Here is a 19,733-nt window from a genome sequence, read left to right on the forward strand (position 1 = left end):
AGAGAGAGAGAGAGAGAGAGAGAGAGAAATATTTACTTAAAATGCATACAGAAAGTTTCAAATTTGTTGTGTATTACTCATCTTAAAATTGATTTAACTATTTTTCCTCATCAATCTAGATAAAATACTCCTCAACAAGAAAACAAACATTGGTTTTTATAATGTTTTGTACATTTATTTAAAATAAAAGTCTGAAATACTGCATTAACATACATATTGAGGTCTGTTGTTAAGACAGTTTTTATTGAGCTCTGTTGAATCCTACTTCTATCAATGGTCCCTGTAATTTTTTTTTTAACTTCATTAGGGTTCACCTGTGCTTCACTGAATTGACTGAACATAATCAGGGAAGGCAGAAATCTGTCTGTTTATGGACTCACAGTTCATAGTGTCTGAGTGAAAGCCAAGTCATGAAGTTCAGAGAATTGTGTCAAGAATTGTGTCAAGACACAGATCAGGGGAAGGTTACAAGAAATATTCTGCAGCTTGGAAACTGCCCAAGATCACAGTAGCTTCCATCATTCTCCAATAGAAGAAGTTTGAAACCACAAACAGTCTCCCTAGATCTCGCTGGCCAGTATTATATGTAGTATTGTATTGCATATAGTATTGTATTCTATGCAGATTGATGAAGGAAAATCAACTGAAATCTTTCTGTATATATATATATATACACACACACACACACACACACACACACACACACACACACACACACACACACACACACACACACACACAGACACACAGACACACACACACACACACACTATACAATGTCTGGGTGTAATACAATCTTGTATAAAACTAACTTACATTAATATCCAATACCATGATGTAGCAAAATCCTCAAAAATCCGTAACCCCACTGACTTAAAGTTGAATCCTGAAACAAGAGAGCTGCAAGCAAAAAATACTGGTCAGCAAAAGCAGCTTATAGATCAACACCAACCATCCATGCATATGTGTGTGTGAGTGTGTGTGAAGGATTACTCCATAGCACTCTTTATGTGCTTGACTGTTTCATCTACGGAAGCGAATCCAGGGAGAGAGAAGTCTGGAGGAACGTCCTGTAGTTCAAAGCTAGGCAGGCATTTCCCTAGTGCTGAGGGGAGAGAGACACAGAGAAACAGAAAAATAATATGACTGTAAAAATGAAACCTACTGACTTATGATGGCGGTAAATGCACAGTCCTGGTGGTTTGGTTATGTTTTAGTGCATAGCATAGTCAAACTGTTACAAAACAGGATGGACAAATAGACAGGTAGTTGTAAAGGTAATCCTGCTGTCTGTACCTGGTTTACTTGGGGTGTAGAAATACGGACAAAGCTCTTGATTGAGGATGTCTTGAACACTCTGTAGTAGAAATGCATGTGAAAATCTCATTAACATACTGAATCCTATGTATGTGTGATTGGCTTAACCAATGAATTAATTCCATCTACTTGGAACAAAGGGTTGCATATTGCAAAGACTTCTGATATGACAGATTCTGTTCTGTCAAGAGGGTGGTGAGGATTTATTTGCCAGCGATAAAGTTGGTTACATTGCTCATTTGCAGTGTGAGGTTTTACCAATGTGGTTTGGGCAAGGTCAAGTCTAGGATCACAATACTGCTGCTGAAAGAAGTCTTTAGGTAGGGCATCTGGGACATACGCCTCTGGGGGCAACTTCCAGAACTCCGAAGGGCATTTTTTAACACAGACCTGCAAGCCAATGCACAAACACACAGAGTGAAGGAGATCTTATTTGAGCAGCTAAACACAGTGTTGCTTTTCATATTTATATCTACACTTCATTGTTCATTGCATGATACAGCAAAAGGCTCCTAAACCAAGCAACAAAAAGATACCCAAGCCCCCAGACTTACAAACTTGCATTCACATACTACATAATAAACTGTTTTGTAATAAATGAGTCTCATGTGCAGATTTCTAATAGGCTACATTCAAACGTGTTCAGCCTCTGTACAATTTCAACAGGAAATCTTTGTGGAAATCTCACTTGAGTGGTTGGACACTGGAGACCCTCTAGAGTGGCATCCATTTCTGTGGTTGCTCTGGCACACTTCAGAACGTCAAAGTAGAGGACATTTGGTTTGTCACTGAAACACAAGAGGATGCTGGAAACAAATGCAGCTTGACACATGAATATTAGCCAATTAAAGAAACTATTTTTATTCAGTTTTTTGAGGATGTGCATCAGGCTTCAGTGGTGTAGTCACACCATTACTCCCCTAAGTGTTCTTTCTTCTAGGGTGAGTTTGATTGGGGTAAACAATAAACTCCGTAGTGTTGTGACACTCCTAGACCTGAGTTTGGACCCTTTGTTTTAGAGGCAATCATTAAACATGTGTGATTTGATTGGGTCCACTTGTTGCTGTGAATTGCCAATCATGAAAATATTTAACCTAAAATCTAACCCATCTTGCACTGTTGCTCTTTAATGTATCCACATGATTTGAACCTGCACAGCTCCACTGTAATGCTAGTTCTACTCATTTGAGAGAATATTGACAGTGTTCCTTACATACTGAGTGTGCTGTTTTGGTATTCCTGTGAAGACATAAATACTAATCCAGTATGTGAGGGACTTACAAATTGACTCCAGATCCACAGAACATCCCAGTGGAATTCCGGGGCAACAGGACATGACGAGGGTCTCCATACAACAAAGCTGTGTTAGAACCTCTGTTAGAAGGATATCTCACAAGCCATACATGTGTAAAAGACCTTTCTTATAAGCCCAGAATAATCATTTTTCCATGAAAGTGTACTCGTCAACTTTCTGGAATTTCCAGAGCGATTTTTTGTTTTTTTCCTTCAATTTACTACATTTTCCTTCAATTTACTACATTCCCCTTACAGGGAATGTAGAAAACCCCCAGAGTTACCTTTTAAAGTGTGTTGTACCTTTTAAATGTGATGAAGTGTAGTATGGGTAACATACACATGACTTCACACTGTATTTCTCACCCACTAATCCGACCACCAGCACCTTGCCGGAAAACAGCAGTGTGTCTGTAACACAGTCCAACACCACCACCCTGTGGACAGAGGGACATGGTCAAGGACAGCGTGCTAAACTTGAGCTAGAACAATGAAACACATAAAAATGACTGATCAAAGTAGCCCTTTCTTGGCACTCATATTAAAAATATGTATACAAATTATTTTCACATAAGTATGTACTATTAAATTCCTCCATTTAATATTTTTTAAATCAAAATATAATTAGTCAAAATATAACTAGTCAAAATATAATTACAGATGTCTTGAATTAGCATTATGTCTACTCAAACTGTAATTAGAGATGTACTGAATTAGCATTGTGTCTACTCAAACTGTATTTAGCCATATCTGGAATTAGCATTATGTCTACTCAAACTGTATTTAGCCATATCTGGAATTAGCATTATGTCTACTCAATCTAATTAGCGATATCTTGAATTAGCATTATGTCTACTCAATCTAATTAGCGATATCTTGAATTAGCATTATGTCTACTCAATCTAATTAGCGATATCTTGAATTAGCATTATGTCTACTCAATCTAATTAGCGATATCTTGAATTAGCATTATGTCTACTCAAACTGTAATTAGAGATGTATTGAATTTGCATTATGTCTACTCAAACTGTATTTAGCGATATTTTGAATTAGCATTATGTCTACTCAAACTGTAATTAGAGATGTCTTGAATTATCATTATGTCTACTCAAACTGTATTTAGAGATATCTTGAATTAACATTATGTCAAATCACTTGAACCACTCTTCATGAAAAACATCAAATATAAAAGAAAAATGCTCAGTTCTGTCCAGACGCAACAAGTGCCTGACATATTCATTACTTAAAAATCCAGTGGACAAGCAAAAAAATTAAAATGCCAAATCTGAAGTGCCAAAAATGTGCCTCTTACCTACTGTCACATACTGTCAGTATGTATTAGCACAAGAAATCTTGTATACTGTTTGCTTAAGATGCTTGGTAACTGAGCACATGCTATTCTCTTCTGAGCATGCCAAGTAACTTATTGGTGTGGTAGTTAAGTAATTTAAAAATGTTTTAGCTTCAAACATGTAATGGAAAGTCTGCGCAGGCCTTTGACATGTTACACAGAGAAATGACAATGATTAATTTGGGAAAATATCAGGAAATATAATTAATATATTACAAAATATAGTAATTTCTATATCCTGAAGTGTGTGGTATCATCTAATTGAATCTCATGTGAAGTCCCTTGTAGCCAAACTAACATATTTGGACACAGCAAATTCAACACTAAGTGCCCTGATTCTTCAATACGTTTAGTTTTTTTTATTATTTTTTTTTTTGACATGTTTCAGTTAAAGACATGTTTCAGTGAAAGAAAAAAAAATAATGTAGAGAGCAACTACGTCAGAACTACATCTCAAGAATTCGAAGCTGTCTACACAAAGTCCTACTCAAATGCTTTACAGTGTTGCCAAATATACACTGCTTTGATTTTCACTGATATTTTGAACATCAGTGACCAATGGCATTTACTGTGGGACCAAAATCAGACTGTGTACTGTGGCATTTTATGTATGTTGTCCATAATCAGTATTTAATTTTGTTTTGGTGTCAGTTATGGCCAGAGAAATCCAAAACCCAGTTCCTTTCACTGACCTCTGCAGAATACCTCTGTGTGTAAGTCTGGTGAAGAGATGTTGAAATGAGGTGTGGTGTGATCCAGATAGTAAATGGAGAATCTAGAAAAGCACAATAGTTGGTTAGGTAGCACATTTTCGCACATTTGGATTCTGTTCATTTTAGGTGAACTGATCAGAAGGGAAACACCTTTATGCTGGGTAAAATTTTAAAATTGTGTTACATGCTGGAAATTAAAGTTCACATCCATATCCAAGTTGTAAATACAATTCACAAGCTGAAGCTAACTATATCTTAGTGCACAGTATAACTAGCCACAGTGATATTAACTATTTTAATTCTTTCAAAACAGATGAATATATGGCTTTGTTCTTATAATTCAGTTTCTACCTTATTGTCATTTAAAATAACCATTGATATTGCTGACAATTTGGTTTTTTTGCAGCATTGTAATTGTTTTATATATATAATGACTATCCATGACAGACCATAAGGTTCCTTTTTTTTTATAAGAAGATACAATTAACCACTGGTAGAGACTCAGGATCAAACTTGTCCAAACAGGATTGTAATATAAGCATTCACAAGGTGTTTTGTCACAATGTCCTTCACCATAGTATTTTTGCATTTTTCTCATTGCTATTTTATGTTACATTAATAAATTATACATATATTTACATTTCTACTATGAATCTTTTAAAGGTGGGCTGGCCATTATAATGTCTCGTTTGTTTGGCCTAGGCCAAAAACTATTTTTCTGTTGGTTTTACTCTCATTTAACATTTTCAGCATTGGAAACAAAATGGCTCTGTTGCATTTGGTGTTGATATCATTATGGTAGGCTTTAGTGGATGTACTAGTGTATATGTTAACAAATAGATGCACACCACCAGCTGTCCTAAATCTTTGTGTTAAATATTTTACACTGATACAAATGACCTAGATCCCTTCTAAAGTTCCAGTTATTACTGGCAACTATACCTTTGTCTTTAATTGAAAACCTGTCTTAATTGATTGGTATTAATCCTTATGAGAGAAAATCCAACCAGAAATGAAATATATTGGTTTAAAGTGAAAGTAATGAATGATGTACTGTACATTTTTAGTGCTGAGAACCAGTCTGTATAAACCATTTGAACTGGACATTTTTTCAAGACATTGTCTTCTGTAAAAATTGCATTGTGTGAAAATCAAAATTACTCTAAGCCTGTTCAGAATGGTGCTTGTATTGGTCATAACGGGCCATGTGGATGAGCTTATGACTTCATACGTGTGAAAAAAGAAAGGAAAACAGATTTCTGGGATTTTATATTCTTATTGTTTTTTTATCAACTGTTGTATCACATCATAAATGTATTCTATATGTTGTAAACGTTCACATATTTCATATATAAAATAGTATTCAGTTAATAAAGTAAGAAAATTTGCATTTAGCTCAGTCATTCTTACTAGTTTGTATACTCTCTATTATACTCAGAAATAAAAAAATAATATCGTAGCATACCATGGAATGTGATCTTTTATGCATAATCAGGAGTTAGCAAAGAACTAAAACTTCTCATATACCCCAAATTTAGGCACAAGCTTACTCCTACTCAATGTTTGCCAGAACATCCAGTGTGTGTCTGCTGTTTGGTCAAAACCAAATCAGTCCTGATAGAGGCCCCGTCAGCTGTCTTCTGAACATTACAGTAGTGATCAGAATGCTGAGCAGTTTTACAGCAACAAACAAAAAAAGACTAACATAAATGCTTGTTTGGTTTATTTATAAAAAGTATGGAAAAGGATGTGGTCGAAAGCTGTCTTTTTTTTAAGGCTCTTTAGGACTTATTGAGGATTCGCCACAGAGACCCGGACATGTAGTATGGTCTCAGCATGGTGCCCTCATTACGCTCCAGATCCTCCACTAGAGGAGACAAAAACATTACAGTGGAAGTGAAAACAATGTAGTCCTGTTGATTGGAATATATAGTAGCTTAAGACTGAAATGTGAGCTAATAATGTTTTTTATAATTCTACTCTCTCTGAAGTAAAGGGACTGGACCATGCAAGCTTTCAACTGTGTGCCCAGTGTCATGAACTGGTGGAATGAGTGTATGTGTGTGTGTGTGTGTGTGTGTGTGTGTGTGTGTGTGTGTGTGTGTGTGTGTGTGTGTGTGAGTGTGTGTGTGGCTTACAGAAGCAGAGAAAAAGGGTGTCCACACACATGCTGTACACACTGAAGAAGCCCTGAGCGATCAAGTAAGCTCCTGCCATCACCGTCTAAAAAAACAGCAGTAGTAGATATATACGCTGGGCCGTCAGTACTATAACAGGCACTGCTCTACAGAATAAATGTGTAAATCCTGGTTATTTATAAAGTGACTTTACAGTTGCTGTCATTAAACCCATTTATACAGTGTACTGAATATGCTGATGTTTTGATCTCACACAGAAGCAAGTGTCAGCACTTGAGTTTGTTCTGAGGTTATCCGACAGTGGAGGCAATACATACGATAACGGGCAACCAGTAGTAATGCAGCAGCTGAATCTGGAAATTGTCATCTGGCAGCCTGATTCTCCCAGAGAAGAAGAAGAAAGCCAGCAGACCTTACAGGGAATGTAGAAAACCCCCAGAGTCACCTTTCAAAGTGTGTTGTACCTTTTAAATGTGATGAAGTGTAGTATGGGTAACATACACATGACTTCACACTGTATTTCTCACCCACTAATCCGACCACCAGCACCATGCTGAAAAACAGCAGTGTGTCTGTAACACATTCCAACACCACCACCCTGTGGACAGAGGGGCATGGTCAAGGACAGTGTGCTAAACTTGAGCTAGAACAATGAAACACATAAAAATGACTGATCAAAGTAGCCCTTTCTTGGCACTCATATTAAAAATATGTATACAAATTATTTTCACATAAGTATGTACTATTAAATTCCTCCATTTAATATTTTTTATATCAAAATATAATTAGTCAAAATATAACTAGTCAAAATATAATTAGAGATGTCTTGAATTAGCATTATGTCTACTCAAACTGTATTTAGAGATATCTTGAATTAGCATTATGTCAAATCACTTGAACCACTCTTCATGAAAAACATCAAATATAAAAGAAAAATGCTCAGTTCTGTCCAGACCCAACAAGTGCATCACATATTCATTACTTAAAAATCCAGTGGACAAGCAAAAAAATTAAAATGCCAAATCTGAAGTGCCAAAATGTGCCTCTTACCTGCTGTCACATACTGTCAGTATGTAATAGCACCAGAAATCTTGTATACTGTTTGCTTAAGATGCTTGGTAACTGAGGACATGCTATTCTCTTCTGCACATGCCAAGTAACTTATTGTTGTGGTAGTTAAGTAATTTAAAAATGTTTTAGCTTCAAACATGTAATGGAAAGTCTGCGCAGGCCTTTGACATGTTACACAGAGAAATGACAATGATTAATTTGGGAAAATATCAGGAAATATAATTAATATATTACAAAATATAGTAATTTCTATATCCTGAAGTGTGTGGTATCATCTAATTGAATCTAATGTGAAGTCCCTTGTAGCCAAACTAACATATTTGGACACAGCAAATTCAACACTAAGTGCCCTGATTCTTCAATACTTTTAGTTTTTTTATTATTATTATTTTTTTACATGTTTCAGTTAAAGACATGTTTCAGTGAAAGAAAAAAAAATAATGTAGAGAGCAACTACGTCAGAACTACATCTCAATAATTCGAAGCTGTCTACACAAAGTCCTACTCAAATGCTTTACAGTGTTGCCAAATATACACTGCTTTGATTTTCACTGATATTTTGAACATCAGTGACCAATGACATTTACTGTGGGACCAAAATCAGACTTTGTACTGTGTCATTTTATGTATGTTGTCCATAATCAGTATTTAATTTTGTTTTGGTGTCAGTTATGGCCAGAGAAATCCAAAACCCAGTTCCTTTCACTGACATCTGCAGAATACCTCTGTGTGTAAGTCTGGTGAAGAGATGTTGAAATGAGGTGTGGTGTGATCCAGATAGTAAATGGAGAATCTAGAAAAGCACAATAGTTGGTTAGGTAGCACATTTTAGCACATTTGGATTCTGTTCATTTTAGGTGAACTGATCAGAAGGGAAACACCTTTATGCTGGGTAAAATTTTAAAATTGTGTTACATGCTGGAAATTAAAGTTCACAGCCATATCCAAGTTGTAAATACAATTCACAAGCTGAAGCTAACTATATCTTAGTGCACAGTACAACTAGCCACAGTGATATTAACTATTTGAATTCTTTCAAAACAGATGAATATATGGCTTTGTTCTTATAATTCAGTTTGTACCTTATTGTCATGTAAAATAACCATTGATATTGCTGACAATTTTTTTTTTTTTTTGCAGCATTGAAATTGTTTTATATATATATAATGACTATCAATTACAGACCACAAGGTTCCTTTTTTTTTTTAATAAGAAGATACAAATAACCACTGGTAGAGACTGAGGATCAAACTTGTCCAAACAGGATTGTAATATTAGCATTCACTAGGTGTTTTGTCACAATGTCCTTCACCATAGTATTTTTGCATTTTTCTCATTGCTGTTTTATGTTACATTAATAAATTAAACATATATTTACATTTCTACTATGAAACTTTTAAAGGTGGGCTGGCCATTGTAATGTCTCGTTTGTTTGGCCTAGGCCAAAAACTATTTTTCTGTTGGTTTTACTCTCATTTAACATTTTCAGCATTGGAAACAAAATGGCTCTGTTGCATTTGGTGTTGATATCATTATGGTAGGCTTTAGTGGATGTACTAGTGTATATGTTAACAAATAGATGCACACCACCAGCTGTCCTAAATATTTGTGTTAAATATTTTACACTGATACAAATGAGCTAGATCCCTTCTAAAGTTCCAGTTATTACTGGCAACTATACCTTTGTCTTTAATTGAAAACCTGTCTTAATTGATTGGTATTAATCCTTATGAGAGAAAATCCAACCAGAAATGAAATATATTGGTTTAAAGTGAAAGTAATGAATGATGTACTGTACATTTTTAGTGCTGAGAACCAGTCTGTATAAATCATTTGAACTGGACATTTTTTCAAGGCATTGTCTTCTGTAAAAATTGCATTGTGTGAAAATCAAAATTACTCTAAGCCTTTTCAGAATAGTGCATGTATTGGTCATAACGGGCCATGTGGATAAGTTTATGCCTTCATACGTGTGAAAAAAGAATGGAAAATAGATTTCTGGGATTTTATATTCTTATTGTTTTTTTATCAACTGTTGTATCACATCATAAATGTATTCTATATGTTGTAAACGTTCACATATTTCATATATAAAATAGTATTCAGTTAATAAAGTAAGAACATTTGCATTTAGCTCAGTCATTCTTACTAGTTCGTATACTTTCTATTATACTCAGAAATAAAAAAATAATATCATAGCATACCATGGAATGTGATCTTTTATGCATAATCAGGAGTTGGCAAAGAACTAAAACTTCTCATATACCCCACATTTAGGCACAAGCTTACTCCTACTCAATGTTTGCCAGAACATCCAGTGTGTGTCTGCTGTTTGGTCAAAACCAAATCAGTCCTGAAAGAGGCCCCGTCAGCTGTCTTCTGAACATTACAGTAGCGATCAGAATGCTGAGCAGTTTTACAGCAACAAACAAAAAAAGACTAACATAAATGCTTGTTTGGTTTATTTATGAAAAGTGTGGAAAAGGATGTGGTCGAAAGCTGTCTTTTTTTAAGGCTCTTTAGGACTTATTGAGGATTCGCCACAGAGACCCGGACATGTAGTATGGTCTCAGCATGGTGCCGTCATTACGCTCCAGATCCTCCACTAGAGGAGACAAAAACATTACAGAGGAAGTGAAAACAATGTAGTCCTGTTGATTGGAATATATAGTAGCTTAAGACTGAAGTGTGAGCTAATAATGTTTTTTAAAATTCTACTCTCTCTGAAGTAAAGGGACTGGACCATGCAAGCTTTCAACTGTGTGTGCACAGTGTCATGAACTGGTGGAATGAGTGTGTGTGTGTGTGTGTGTGTGTGTGTGTGTGTGTGTTTGTGTATGTGTGTGTGTGTGTAGCTTACAGAAGCAGAGAAAAAGGCTGTCCACACACATGCTGTACACACTGAAGAAGCCCTGAGCGATCAAGTAAGCTCCCGCCATCACCGTCTAAAAAACAGCAGTAGTAGATATACACGCTGGGCCGTCAGTACTATAACAGGCACTGCTCTACAGAATAAATGTGTAAATCCTGGTTATTTACAAAGTGACTTTACAGTTGCTGTCATTAAACACATTTATACAGTGTACTGAATATGCTGATGTTTTGATCTCACACAGAAGCAAGTGTCAGCACTTGAGTTTGTTCTGAGGTTATCCGACAGTGGAGGCAATACATACGATAACGGGCAACCAGTAGTAATGCAGCAGCTGAATCTGGAAATTGTCATCTGGCAGCCTGATTCTCCCAGAGAAGAAGAAAGCCAGCAGACCTTACAGGGAATGTAGAAAACCCCCAGAGTTACCTTTCAAAGTGTGTTGTACCTTTTAAATGTGATGAAGTGTAGTATGGGTAACATACACATGACTTCACACTGTATTTCTCACCCACTAATCCGACCACCAGCACCATGCTGAAAAACAGCAGTGTGTCTGTAACACATTCCAACACCACCACCCTGTGGACAGAGGGGCATGGTCAAGGACAGTGTGCTAAACTTGAGCTAGAACAATGAAACACATAAAAATGACTGATCAAAGTAGCCCTTTCTTGGCACTCATATTAAAAATATGTATACAAATTATTTTCACATAAGTATGTACTATTAAATTCCTCCATTTAATGTTTTTATATCCAAATATAATTAGTCAAAATATAACCAGTCAAAATATAATTAGAGATGTCTTGAATTAGCATTATGTCTACTCAATCTAATTAGCGATATCTTGAATTAGCATTATGTCTACTCATACTTTAATTAGAGATATATTGAATTTGCATTATGTCTACTCAAACTGTATTTAGCGATATTTTGAATTAGCATTATGTCTACTCAAACTGTAATTTCAGATGTCTTGAATTAGCATTATGTCTACTCAAACTGTATTTAGAGATATCTTGAATTAGCATTATGTCAAATCACTTGAACCACTCTTCATGAAAAACATCAAATATAAAAGAAAAATGCTCAGTTCTGTCCAGACCCAACAAGTGCCTAAATGTGATGAAGTGTAGTATGGGTAACATACACATGACTTCACACTGTATTTCTCACCCACTAATCCGACCACCAGCACCTTGCCGGAAAACAGCAGTGTGTCTGTAACACAGTCCAACACCACCACCCTGTGGACAGAGGGACATGGTCAAGGACAGCGTGCTAAACTTGAGCTAGAACAATTGGTACTCATATTAAAAATATGTATACAAATTATTTTCACATGAGTATGTACTGATAAATTCCTCCAGTTAATATTTTTGCCTTTAAAACAAGGAAATGGAAGTAATTTGTTCCACAACAGCAACATTAAATCATTCACATTCACACACAACCCCATACGTTCAATAATATGTACGAAACATCTCCTCTGTCTGAGGACTTACCGGTTAATATTTCTCCTCAAGAGCATATAAGCATTCTTGCCAGACACATGGAAATTGTTTCCATGTATAGCAATCTGTATATTATCAACCACAAACAGCATGTTGAGTCAGATTGTACACTCAGTAAATTTCACTAGTCATATGGACACAATTACATACTTTGATGCTATTACCACAAAGTGAAAAAAAAAACCATATCATACTAATATACACCATACAGTTTTTCATTTAGTTTTTATCTAATACTCATACTAACGCTAGACAACCGATCACTGAAGACACATAAAAACAGTTATTTCAGCATCGATCATTTTTTTGTGTGCAGCTGGATATGAGACACACCATGATATAGGTGTTTCTGTGGAAGAACTTGAGGAATTTATCCAGGAACCAAAAGCAGCATTTGAGGGACATCATCACAAACTGACAACAGAAATTCCGGCAGTCTGTGGAGTAGACAATTGTGTCACATTACAGTTACAGACAGGAGAAAGCAGGACTAAGGTCATGAAGGTTTTATATATATTGTTACCTCTGAACCTATGGTCAAGATATTCCAGTAACATCCGAGGGACCTGGAATATGGTAAGGATGACAGCACCCAATGCTAAAGAGCCGACATGACACCTTGAAAAAAAGCAGTTTAGTAGACTTTAGAGGTGGGGAGCAGTTAGGACTCTGTACTAGGTTAGTAGTCACCAAACCAAGGGAATGTACTTTCGGGTGTGGCTGATATCAAAGCAATCGGAGCGGAGCAGGGATGAAACACGAGTGCTATGTACCCTAGTGTCCGGATGAAGGCTTGTAAGAGAGGGTACGGGGGAATGTCTGCTGGTTTACTGAAGGCCCAGTAGAAGGATGCGAAGGTACCGGCTAGTGTACACTGGCCCAGGGCGATGATGAAGTTCACGCACCAGAGGAAAGCCAGCAAATTATAGATCTGCAGGTAGGGTGCGATCCTTGAGAACAAGTCCGTGTCATCGTATTTAAAAAACACACAGCGCACAGATGGACAATCAGGATGGAGAGAAGCACTGAATTCCTGAAAAGAAACAAGAAGAAGACAACAACAACAGTATAAATAAAAGGAAAGAGATGTGAAATGAATCATTACCAGGCTATTGGAACATGTCAGTAATCTGAATGCATCTAAAATAAGTCATTGTGAAGTATGAATATCATATGAATATCATATACATTCACCATATTATGTCTGTATGAAGCTGCAAATAGCAAAATGTGAATGTTATACTATATATTTGAAAGGGAACAATATTACAGTTTGGGTTTATAGTGTGTGGGTGTATGTAGGCGACTGACCTTGGGAATGCAAATCTCTGAGCCTGTGATAGAACTACAGTTGGCTATGGAGGAGTTGAGAGCAGCGACATGGTATACAGGAGCACCTGATGTGGCCAAATACCTGAGGGCAGTAATGGTCAAGGACACAGCCTAACACACACACTCTACACACAAAATACTGACACAAGCACATTTTCAACAACAAACTACCAATACAATCCAAGCTACAGCACTAATTCAGTGGCGAGGACAGATATACAGTTACTGCCTTGATTTGTTAGCAGGAAGTGAAGGTAGGTGAGAAGAGGAAGTGGCAGAGGATACAGGCTAGTGATTCCCCAGTAGGCCACGCATATCACCACCAGCAGGAACGTCACCAAGGGGTAAGCCAGTGTGGTCGTCACACAACTCACCGCCCTACACACAGCACAGAGCACAAAAGGCCTCATGTAGCCTTAAGAGCACAAGAGAGCCTTTATACAGGCTGCCCCCGCGAAGTGGCTTTATATGAGTAATAATGTAGGAATGCCGAGACTGCACTGATTTGAAGAAAAATGTTAATGGGTTTCTTGTATCCAAGGTGATTTTCTGTTTATAAACAACAGCAACAACAACAAAAACAAGAAGGACATAGCAGATGGCTGACATTTGTTTAAAGAAATGCTGGCAATGGATATATTTACTACCGCCTATGTGTCTGAAGGCCTAAAAAGCTCTACCTGTTGGACTCTTTGATCAGTGCCAATGCAACAGATATTCTCCTCCCCCGATGTGTCAGGAAGAGTAAAATTACGAATTCCAAAAGACACAGGCTCACCACTGCCACATAAACACAAACACACAAAAATCATTCACATACAGCAACAGTATAAACCAAAGCCATGCGTCCATTCTTAGAAAAATTCCTTTCTTTACAACATGTTTGTTTCTACTTTATATACTGTCAATACATGTCTTGTGAGAAAATCTGATAGCCCTTACAGAAGAACAGCCAAGTCTCTTTCACTTGAAGGTAGACAGAGAATTCTGAATTATAAGTAATGTCACCGAGGGTGAGTTTGGAGTGTCTGTAGTGGTTATATTCCCGGTAACAGTAGTAGATACCTGAGAAAGACAGAGTAGACAGCTTACATCCTCATTCACTAATCTAACCCCCTGCAATTTGTCTTTAAAATTAAGGGTCCCATGCAGAGTTCATACACTATAGGGCAGCAAATCAGTGCCAGTCATAGAACCATCCACAGTAATTTGGTATTTTCCTTGTTTCAGTGCAGCAGGAGACCATTCATGAAGGGCTTAATTATTACCCAGTGAGCTGGTCGCTAATGGCAGGTATGTTAAAACATGTATCGTAGAGGCTTACCATACGCTCCAGCTACGAGCACTCCCACGATGAGAGCCAACAGTAGCACGAACATCAGATATCTCATAAGCAGGAGGAACATGAGGCTAACAACCACAGCAACCACCAGACCTCTGAGAGAGAGAGAGAGAGAGAGAGAGAGAGAGAGAAAGAAATATTTACTTAAAATGCTTACAGAAAGTTTCAAATTTGTTGTGTATTACTCATCTTAAAATTGATTTAACTATTTTTCCTCATCAATCTAGATAAAATACTCCTCAACAAGAAAACAAACATTGGTTTTTATAATGTTTTGTACATTTATTTAAAATAAAAGTCTGAAATACTGCATTAACATACATATTGAGGTCTGTTGTTAAGACACTTTTTATTGAGCTCTGTTGAATCCTACTTCTATCAATGGTCCCTGTAATTTTTTTTAAACTTCATTAGGGTTCACCTGTGCTTCACTGAATTGACTGAACATAATCAGGGAAGGCAGAAATCTCTGTTTATGGACTCACAGTTCATAGTGTCTGAGTGAAAGCCAAGTCATGAAGTTCAGAGAATTGTGTCAAGAATTGTGTCAAGACACAGATCAGGGGAAGGTTACAAGAAATATTCTGCAGCTTGGAAACTGCCCAAGATCACAGTAGCTTCCATCATTCTCCAATAGAAGAAGTTTGAAACCACAGTCTCCCTAGATCTCGCTGGCCAGTATTATATGTAGTATTGTATTGCATATAGTATTGTATTCTATGCAGATTGATGAAGGAAAATCAACTGAAATCTTTCTGTATATATACACACACACACACACACACACACACACACACACACACACACACACACACACACACACACACACACACACACACACACACACACACACACACACACACACACAGACACTATACAATGTCTGGGTGTAATACAATCTTGTATAAAACTACCTTACATTAATATCCAATACCATGATGTAGCAAAATCCTCAAAAATCCGTAACCCCACTGACTTAAAGTTGAATCCTGAAACAAGAGAGCTGCAAGCAAAAAATACTGGTCAGCAAAAACAGCTTATAGATCAACACCAACCATCCATGCATATGTGTGTGTGAGTCTGTGTGAAGGATTACTCCATAGCACTCTTTAAGTGCTCCACTGTTTCATCTACGGAAGCGAATCCAGGGAGAGAGAAGTCTGGAGGAACGTCCTGTAGTTCAAAGCTAGGCAGGCATTTCCCTAGTGCTGAGGGGAGAGAGACACAGAGAAACAGAAAAATAATATGACTGTAAAAATGAAACCTACTGACTTATGATGGCGGTAAATGCACAGTCCTGGTGGTTTGGTTATGTTTTAGTGCATAGCAAAGTCAAACTGTTACAAAACAGGATGGACAAATAGACAGGTAGTTGTAAAGCTAATCCTGCTGTCTGTACCTGGTTTACTTGGGGTGTAGAAATACGGACAAAACTCTTGATTGAGGATGTCTTGAACACTCTGTAGTAGAAATGCATGTGAAAATCTCATTAACATACTGAATCCTATGTATGTGTGATTGGCTTAACCAATGAATTAATTCCATCTACTTGGAACAAAGGGTTGCATATTGCAAAGACTTCTGATACGACAGATTCTGTTCTGTCAAGAGGGTGGTGAGGATTTATTTGCCAGCGATAAAGTTGGTTACATTGCTCATTTGCAGTGTGAGGTTTTACCAATGTGGTTTGGGCAAGGTCAAGTCTAGGATCACAGTACTGCTGCTGAAAGAAGTCTTTAGGTAGGGCATCTGGGGCATACGCCTCTGGGGGCAACTTCCAGAACTCCGAAGGGCATTTTTTAACACAGACCTGCAAGCCAATGCACAAACACACAGAGTGAAGGAGATGTTATTTGAGCAGCTAAACACAGTGTTGCTTTTCATATTTATATCTACACTTCATTGTTCATTGCATGATACAGCAAAAGGCTCCTTAAACCAAGCAACAAAAAGATACCCAAGCCCCCAGACTTACAAACTTGCATTCACATACTACATAATAAACTGTTTTGTAATAAATGAGTCTCATGTGCAGATTTCTAATAGGCTACATTCAAACGTGTTCAGCCTCTGTACAATTTCAACAGGAAATCTTTGTGGAAATCTCACTTGAGTGGTTGGACACTGGAGACCCTCTAGAGTGGCATCCATTTCTGTGGTTGCTCTGGCACACTTCAGAACGTCAAAGTAGAGGACATTTGGTTTGTCACTGAAACACAAGAGGATGCTGGAAACAAATGCAGCTTGACACATGAATATTAGCCAATTAAAGAAACTATTTTTATTCAGTTTTTTGAGGATGTGCATCAGGCTTCAGTGGTGTAGTCACACCATTACTCCCCTAAGTGTTCTTTCTTCTAGGGTGAGTTTGACTGGGGTAAACAATAAACTCTGTAGTATTGTGACACTCCTAGACCTGAGTTTGGACCCTTTGTTTTAGAGGCAATCATTAAACGTGTGATTTGAGTGGGTCCACTTGTTGCTGTGAATTGCCAATCATGAAAATATTTAACCTAAAATCTAACCCATCTTGCACTGTTGCTCTTTAATGTATCCACATGATTTGAACCTGCACAGCTCCACTGTAATGCTAGTTCTACTCATTTGAGAGAATATTGACAGTGTTCCTTACATACTGAGTGTGCTGTTTTGGTATTCCTGTGAAGACATAAATACTAATCCAGCATGTGAGGGACTTACAAATTGACTCCAGATCCACAGAACATCCCAGTGGAATTCCGGGGCAACAGGACATGACGAGGGTCTCCATACAACAAAGCTGTGTTAGAACCTCTGTTAGAAGGATATCTCACAAGCCATACATGTGTAAAAGACATTTCTTATAAGCCCAGAATAATCATTTTTCCATGAAAGTGTAGTTGGAAATGTTTCTTACCCAGGATGCCAATAAGCATATAGCTGACAATGGCAGCCACAAAAGTCATACAGCAGATAATGTCTGTACAACTCCTGAAGAAAAACAAGAAGTATTGCTACACACTTGTATCATTTCAATTATGTAATAAAGTCAAAAGAGTTTCAAATAAGTCTTAGTAGATCTATGGCCTTCATATATTTCTTGTATAGAGCTAATAACAGACATTCTGTGATCCATGATGTGTGTGCTTTAAATAGTTTACTAAAGTCAACTGATATGAAGGAGTAAATGGGAGGAACATTGAGAGATTTAAGGACTCACCTCTTGCTAACTGGTCCCCTGAAAAAAGGCTCATATGGGAAAGGTTCCCCTGAGAACATAGAATATAATGAGTTTAAACCTATGAAAAACATACATTCAGTCAGGTGTGTCTGAACTTTTGACTGGTACTCTATATTTTGTCTAACACATTTTATATACAGTTACATATTTTTATGACACCTTCTGTACACATATGCTTTTGATCTGATACATAGTTACAGATCGTACACTACATGAATGTTTTTAATATGAAATAGACCTAGCAAGTATGTAAGAGCTATTATAATTTTAACATGAAATGTACATGATAGTTTTGTACAATGTTTATTTGTTAACCATTGCATATGGCGTATGGGATTCTCATAAAATCTTTGGCATATGGATGGATATATCTGAAAAAACAAACAAACAAACAAACAAAAAACACCTCACCATTATAATCCGGTTTCCTGACCATCGTACTCTTCCTCCTTGCACTTTCGATCACAGAGAGTCCGCAATGTGTAATGTTACAGTAAAAAATATTCTTACATATGATACTCTATTCTTATGACACACACATTCCAGGTTATGGACACATTGTGACGTGTGAAGTCACAGCACGTTCTCATTCTCAGCTCATCAACAAAGGTAGCTTGGTCGCGAGCTAAACAAATAATAAAATAATCTTTAAATAATAATGTAACCTTAGGCTTGTCACCAAGATATAACCTGAGGCTAAATGACACGTCCCCCGTCCCCTTCCAAAACTACGTCTATGCGACTGACAAATAATTTTTTGACAATTCTGAAAAAAACTTTAAAGTCTGTAATGTATGCCAGAATAAATGAATGCTCCCAACTCCAATTTTTATCAGGAAGGACATGGACCCTGATTGATTGTTTATTTGAGATAAATAAAAGTCTGCAGTCAGTCTGCGCTTAAAAGAAGACTCTCCCGCCCCCAAGCGAGTAACACTTTTAGTACATTTTACCGTCATTCATCGTCGAATCACAGGACGATCGCCGTGTGATTCGTCTGTTCCTCTGTCACTCAGAGCTGATCCATTTCTACGTGTGTTATTGATGAATTTGTGTGTCAATCTGTGTGAAACTAAACAATAAACAATCATGAAATCATTACGGCGTTCCCTTCACGTCGGATACATTTCCAAAAATGTTGTAAAACAAGTTTACAGCTGCTGAAGTTGCAGCAGTTTTGGAAAATAGCGGCGAAGGTAACGGAGCTTTAGAGCCTGAGGGTTTGATTCCTTTGATGAAGAAGAATACAAAAATAAAAGATATCGATGGCTAAATTTATATGATTTTACAATGTTGCTAACGAAACAACAGTGGATTAAGATAGCTACTATATATACTGCTTCTGTGAAAAATTAATGAAATTGATTTCTGATACACTTAGCACAGTAAAAATAATACAGTAAAGTACAGTGGGAAAACAAATCACACACACACGCACACACACACACACACACACACACACACACACACACACACACACACACACACACATATATATATATATATATATATATATATATATATATATATATAATTATTGTCAAAGGTTTGTTTTTAAGCATGACAA

General features: G+C 37.0%; 1 protein-coding gene across 1 annotated transcript; it reads right to left on the reverse strand.

Moving 5' to 3' along the window:
• Positions 1–6,455: 6,455 nt before the first annotated feature.
• LOC145659522 (choline transporter-like protein 4) lies at positions 6,456–19,129 on the reverse strand. Its single transcript, XM_081722365.1, has 23 exons — positions 19,120–19,129; positions 18,146–18,194; positions 17,843–17,916; positions 17,647–17,725; positions 17,056–17,155; positions 16,668–16,756; positions 16,496–16,547; positions 16,346–16,406; positions 16,043–16,154; positions 15,866–15,949; positions 14,929–15,041; positions 14,547–14,669; positions 14,285–14,384; positions 13,890–13,982; positions 13,584–13,686; positions 13,046–13,305; positions 12,796–12,890; positions 12,606–12,709; positions 12,264–12,337; positions 11,935–12,005; positions 7,130–7,224; positions 6,813–6,897; positions 6,456–6,541 (listed from the first exon to the last, which is right to left on the reverse strand). Exons 1-23 carry the CDS (start codon positions 19,127–19,129, stop codon positions 6,456–6,458), a joined length of 2,112 nt encoding a protein of 703 aa, XP_081578491.1.
• Positions 19,130–19,733: the final 604 nt, after the last annotated feature.

This window comes from Electrophorus electricus, chromosome 1, assembly GCF_041902795.1.
Source record: "Electrophorus electricus isolate QZ-2024a chromosome 1, ASM4190279v1, whole genome shotgun sequence".
Taxonomy (NCBI): domain Eukaryota; kingdom Metazoa; phylum Chordata; class Actinopteri; order Gymnotiformes; family Gymnotidae; genus Electrophorus; species Electrophorus electricus.

What these genes read in the sequence shown, in the direction of transcription:
- LOC145659522 (XM_081722365.1), bottom strand. An exon ending in TATGCTTATTGGCATCCTGG is followed by an intron (nt 17,726 to 17,842) that starts GTAAGAAACATT and finishes GTTCTAACACAG; the next exon opens with CTTTGTTGTATGGAGACCCT. An exon ending in TTGAGGAGAAATATTAACCG is followed by an intron (nt 12,006 to 12,263) that starts GTAAGTCCTCAG and finishes CTCTGTCCACAG; the next exon opens with GGTGGTGGTGTTGGACTGTG.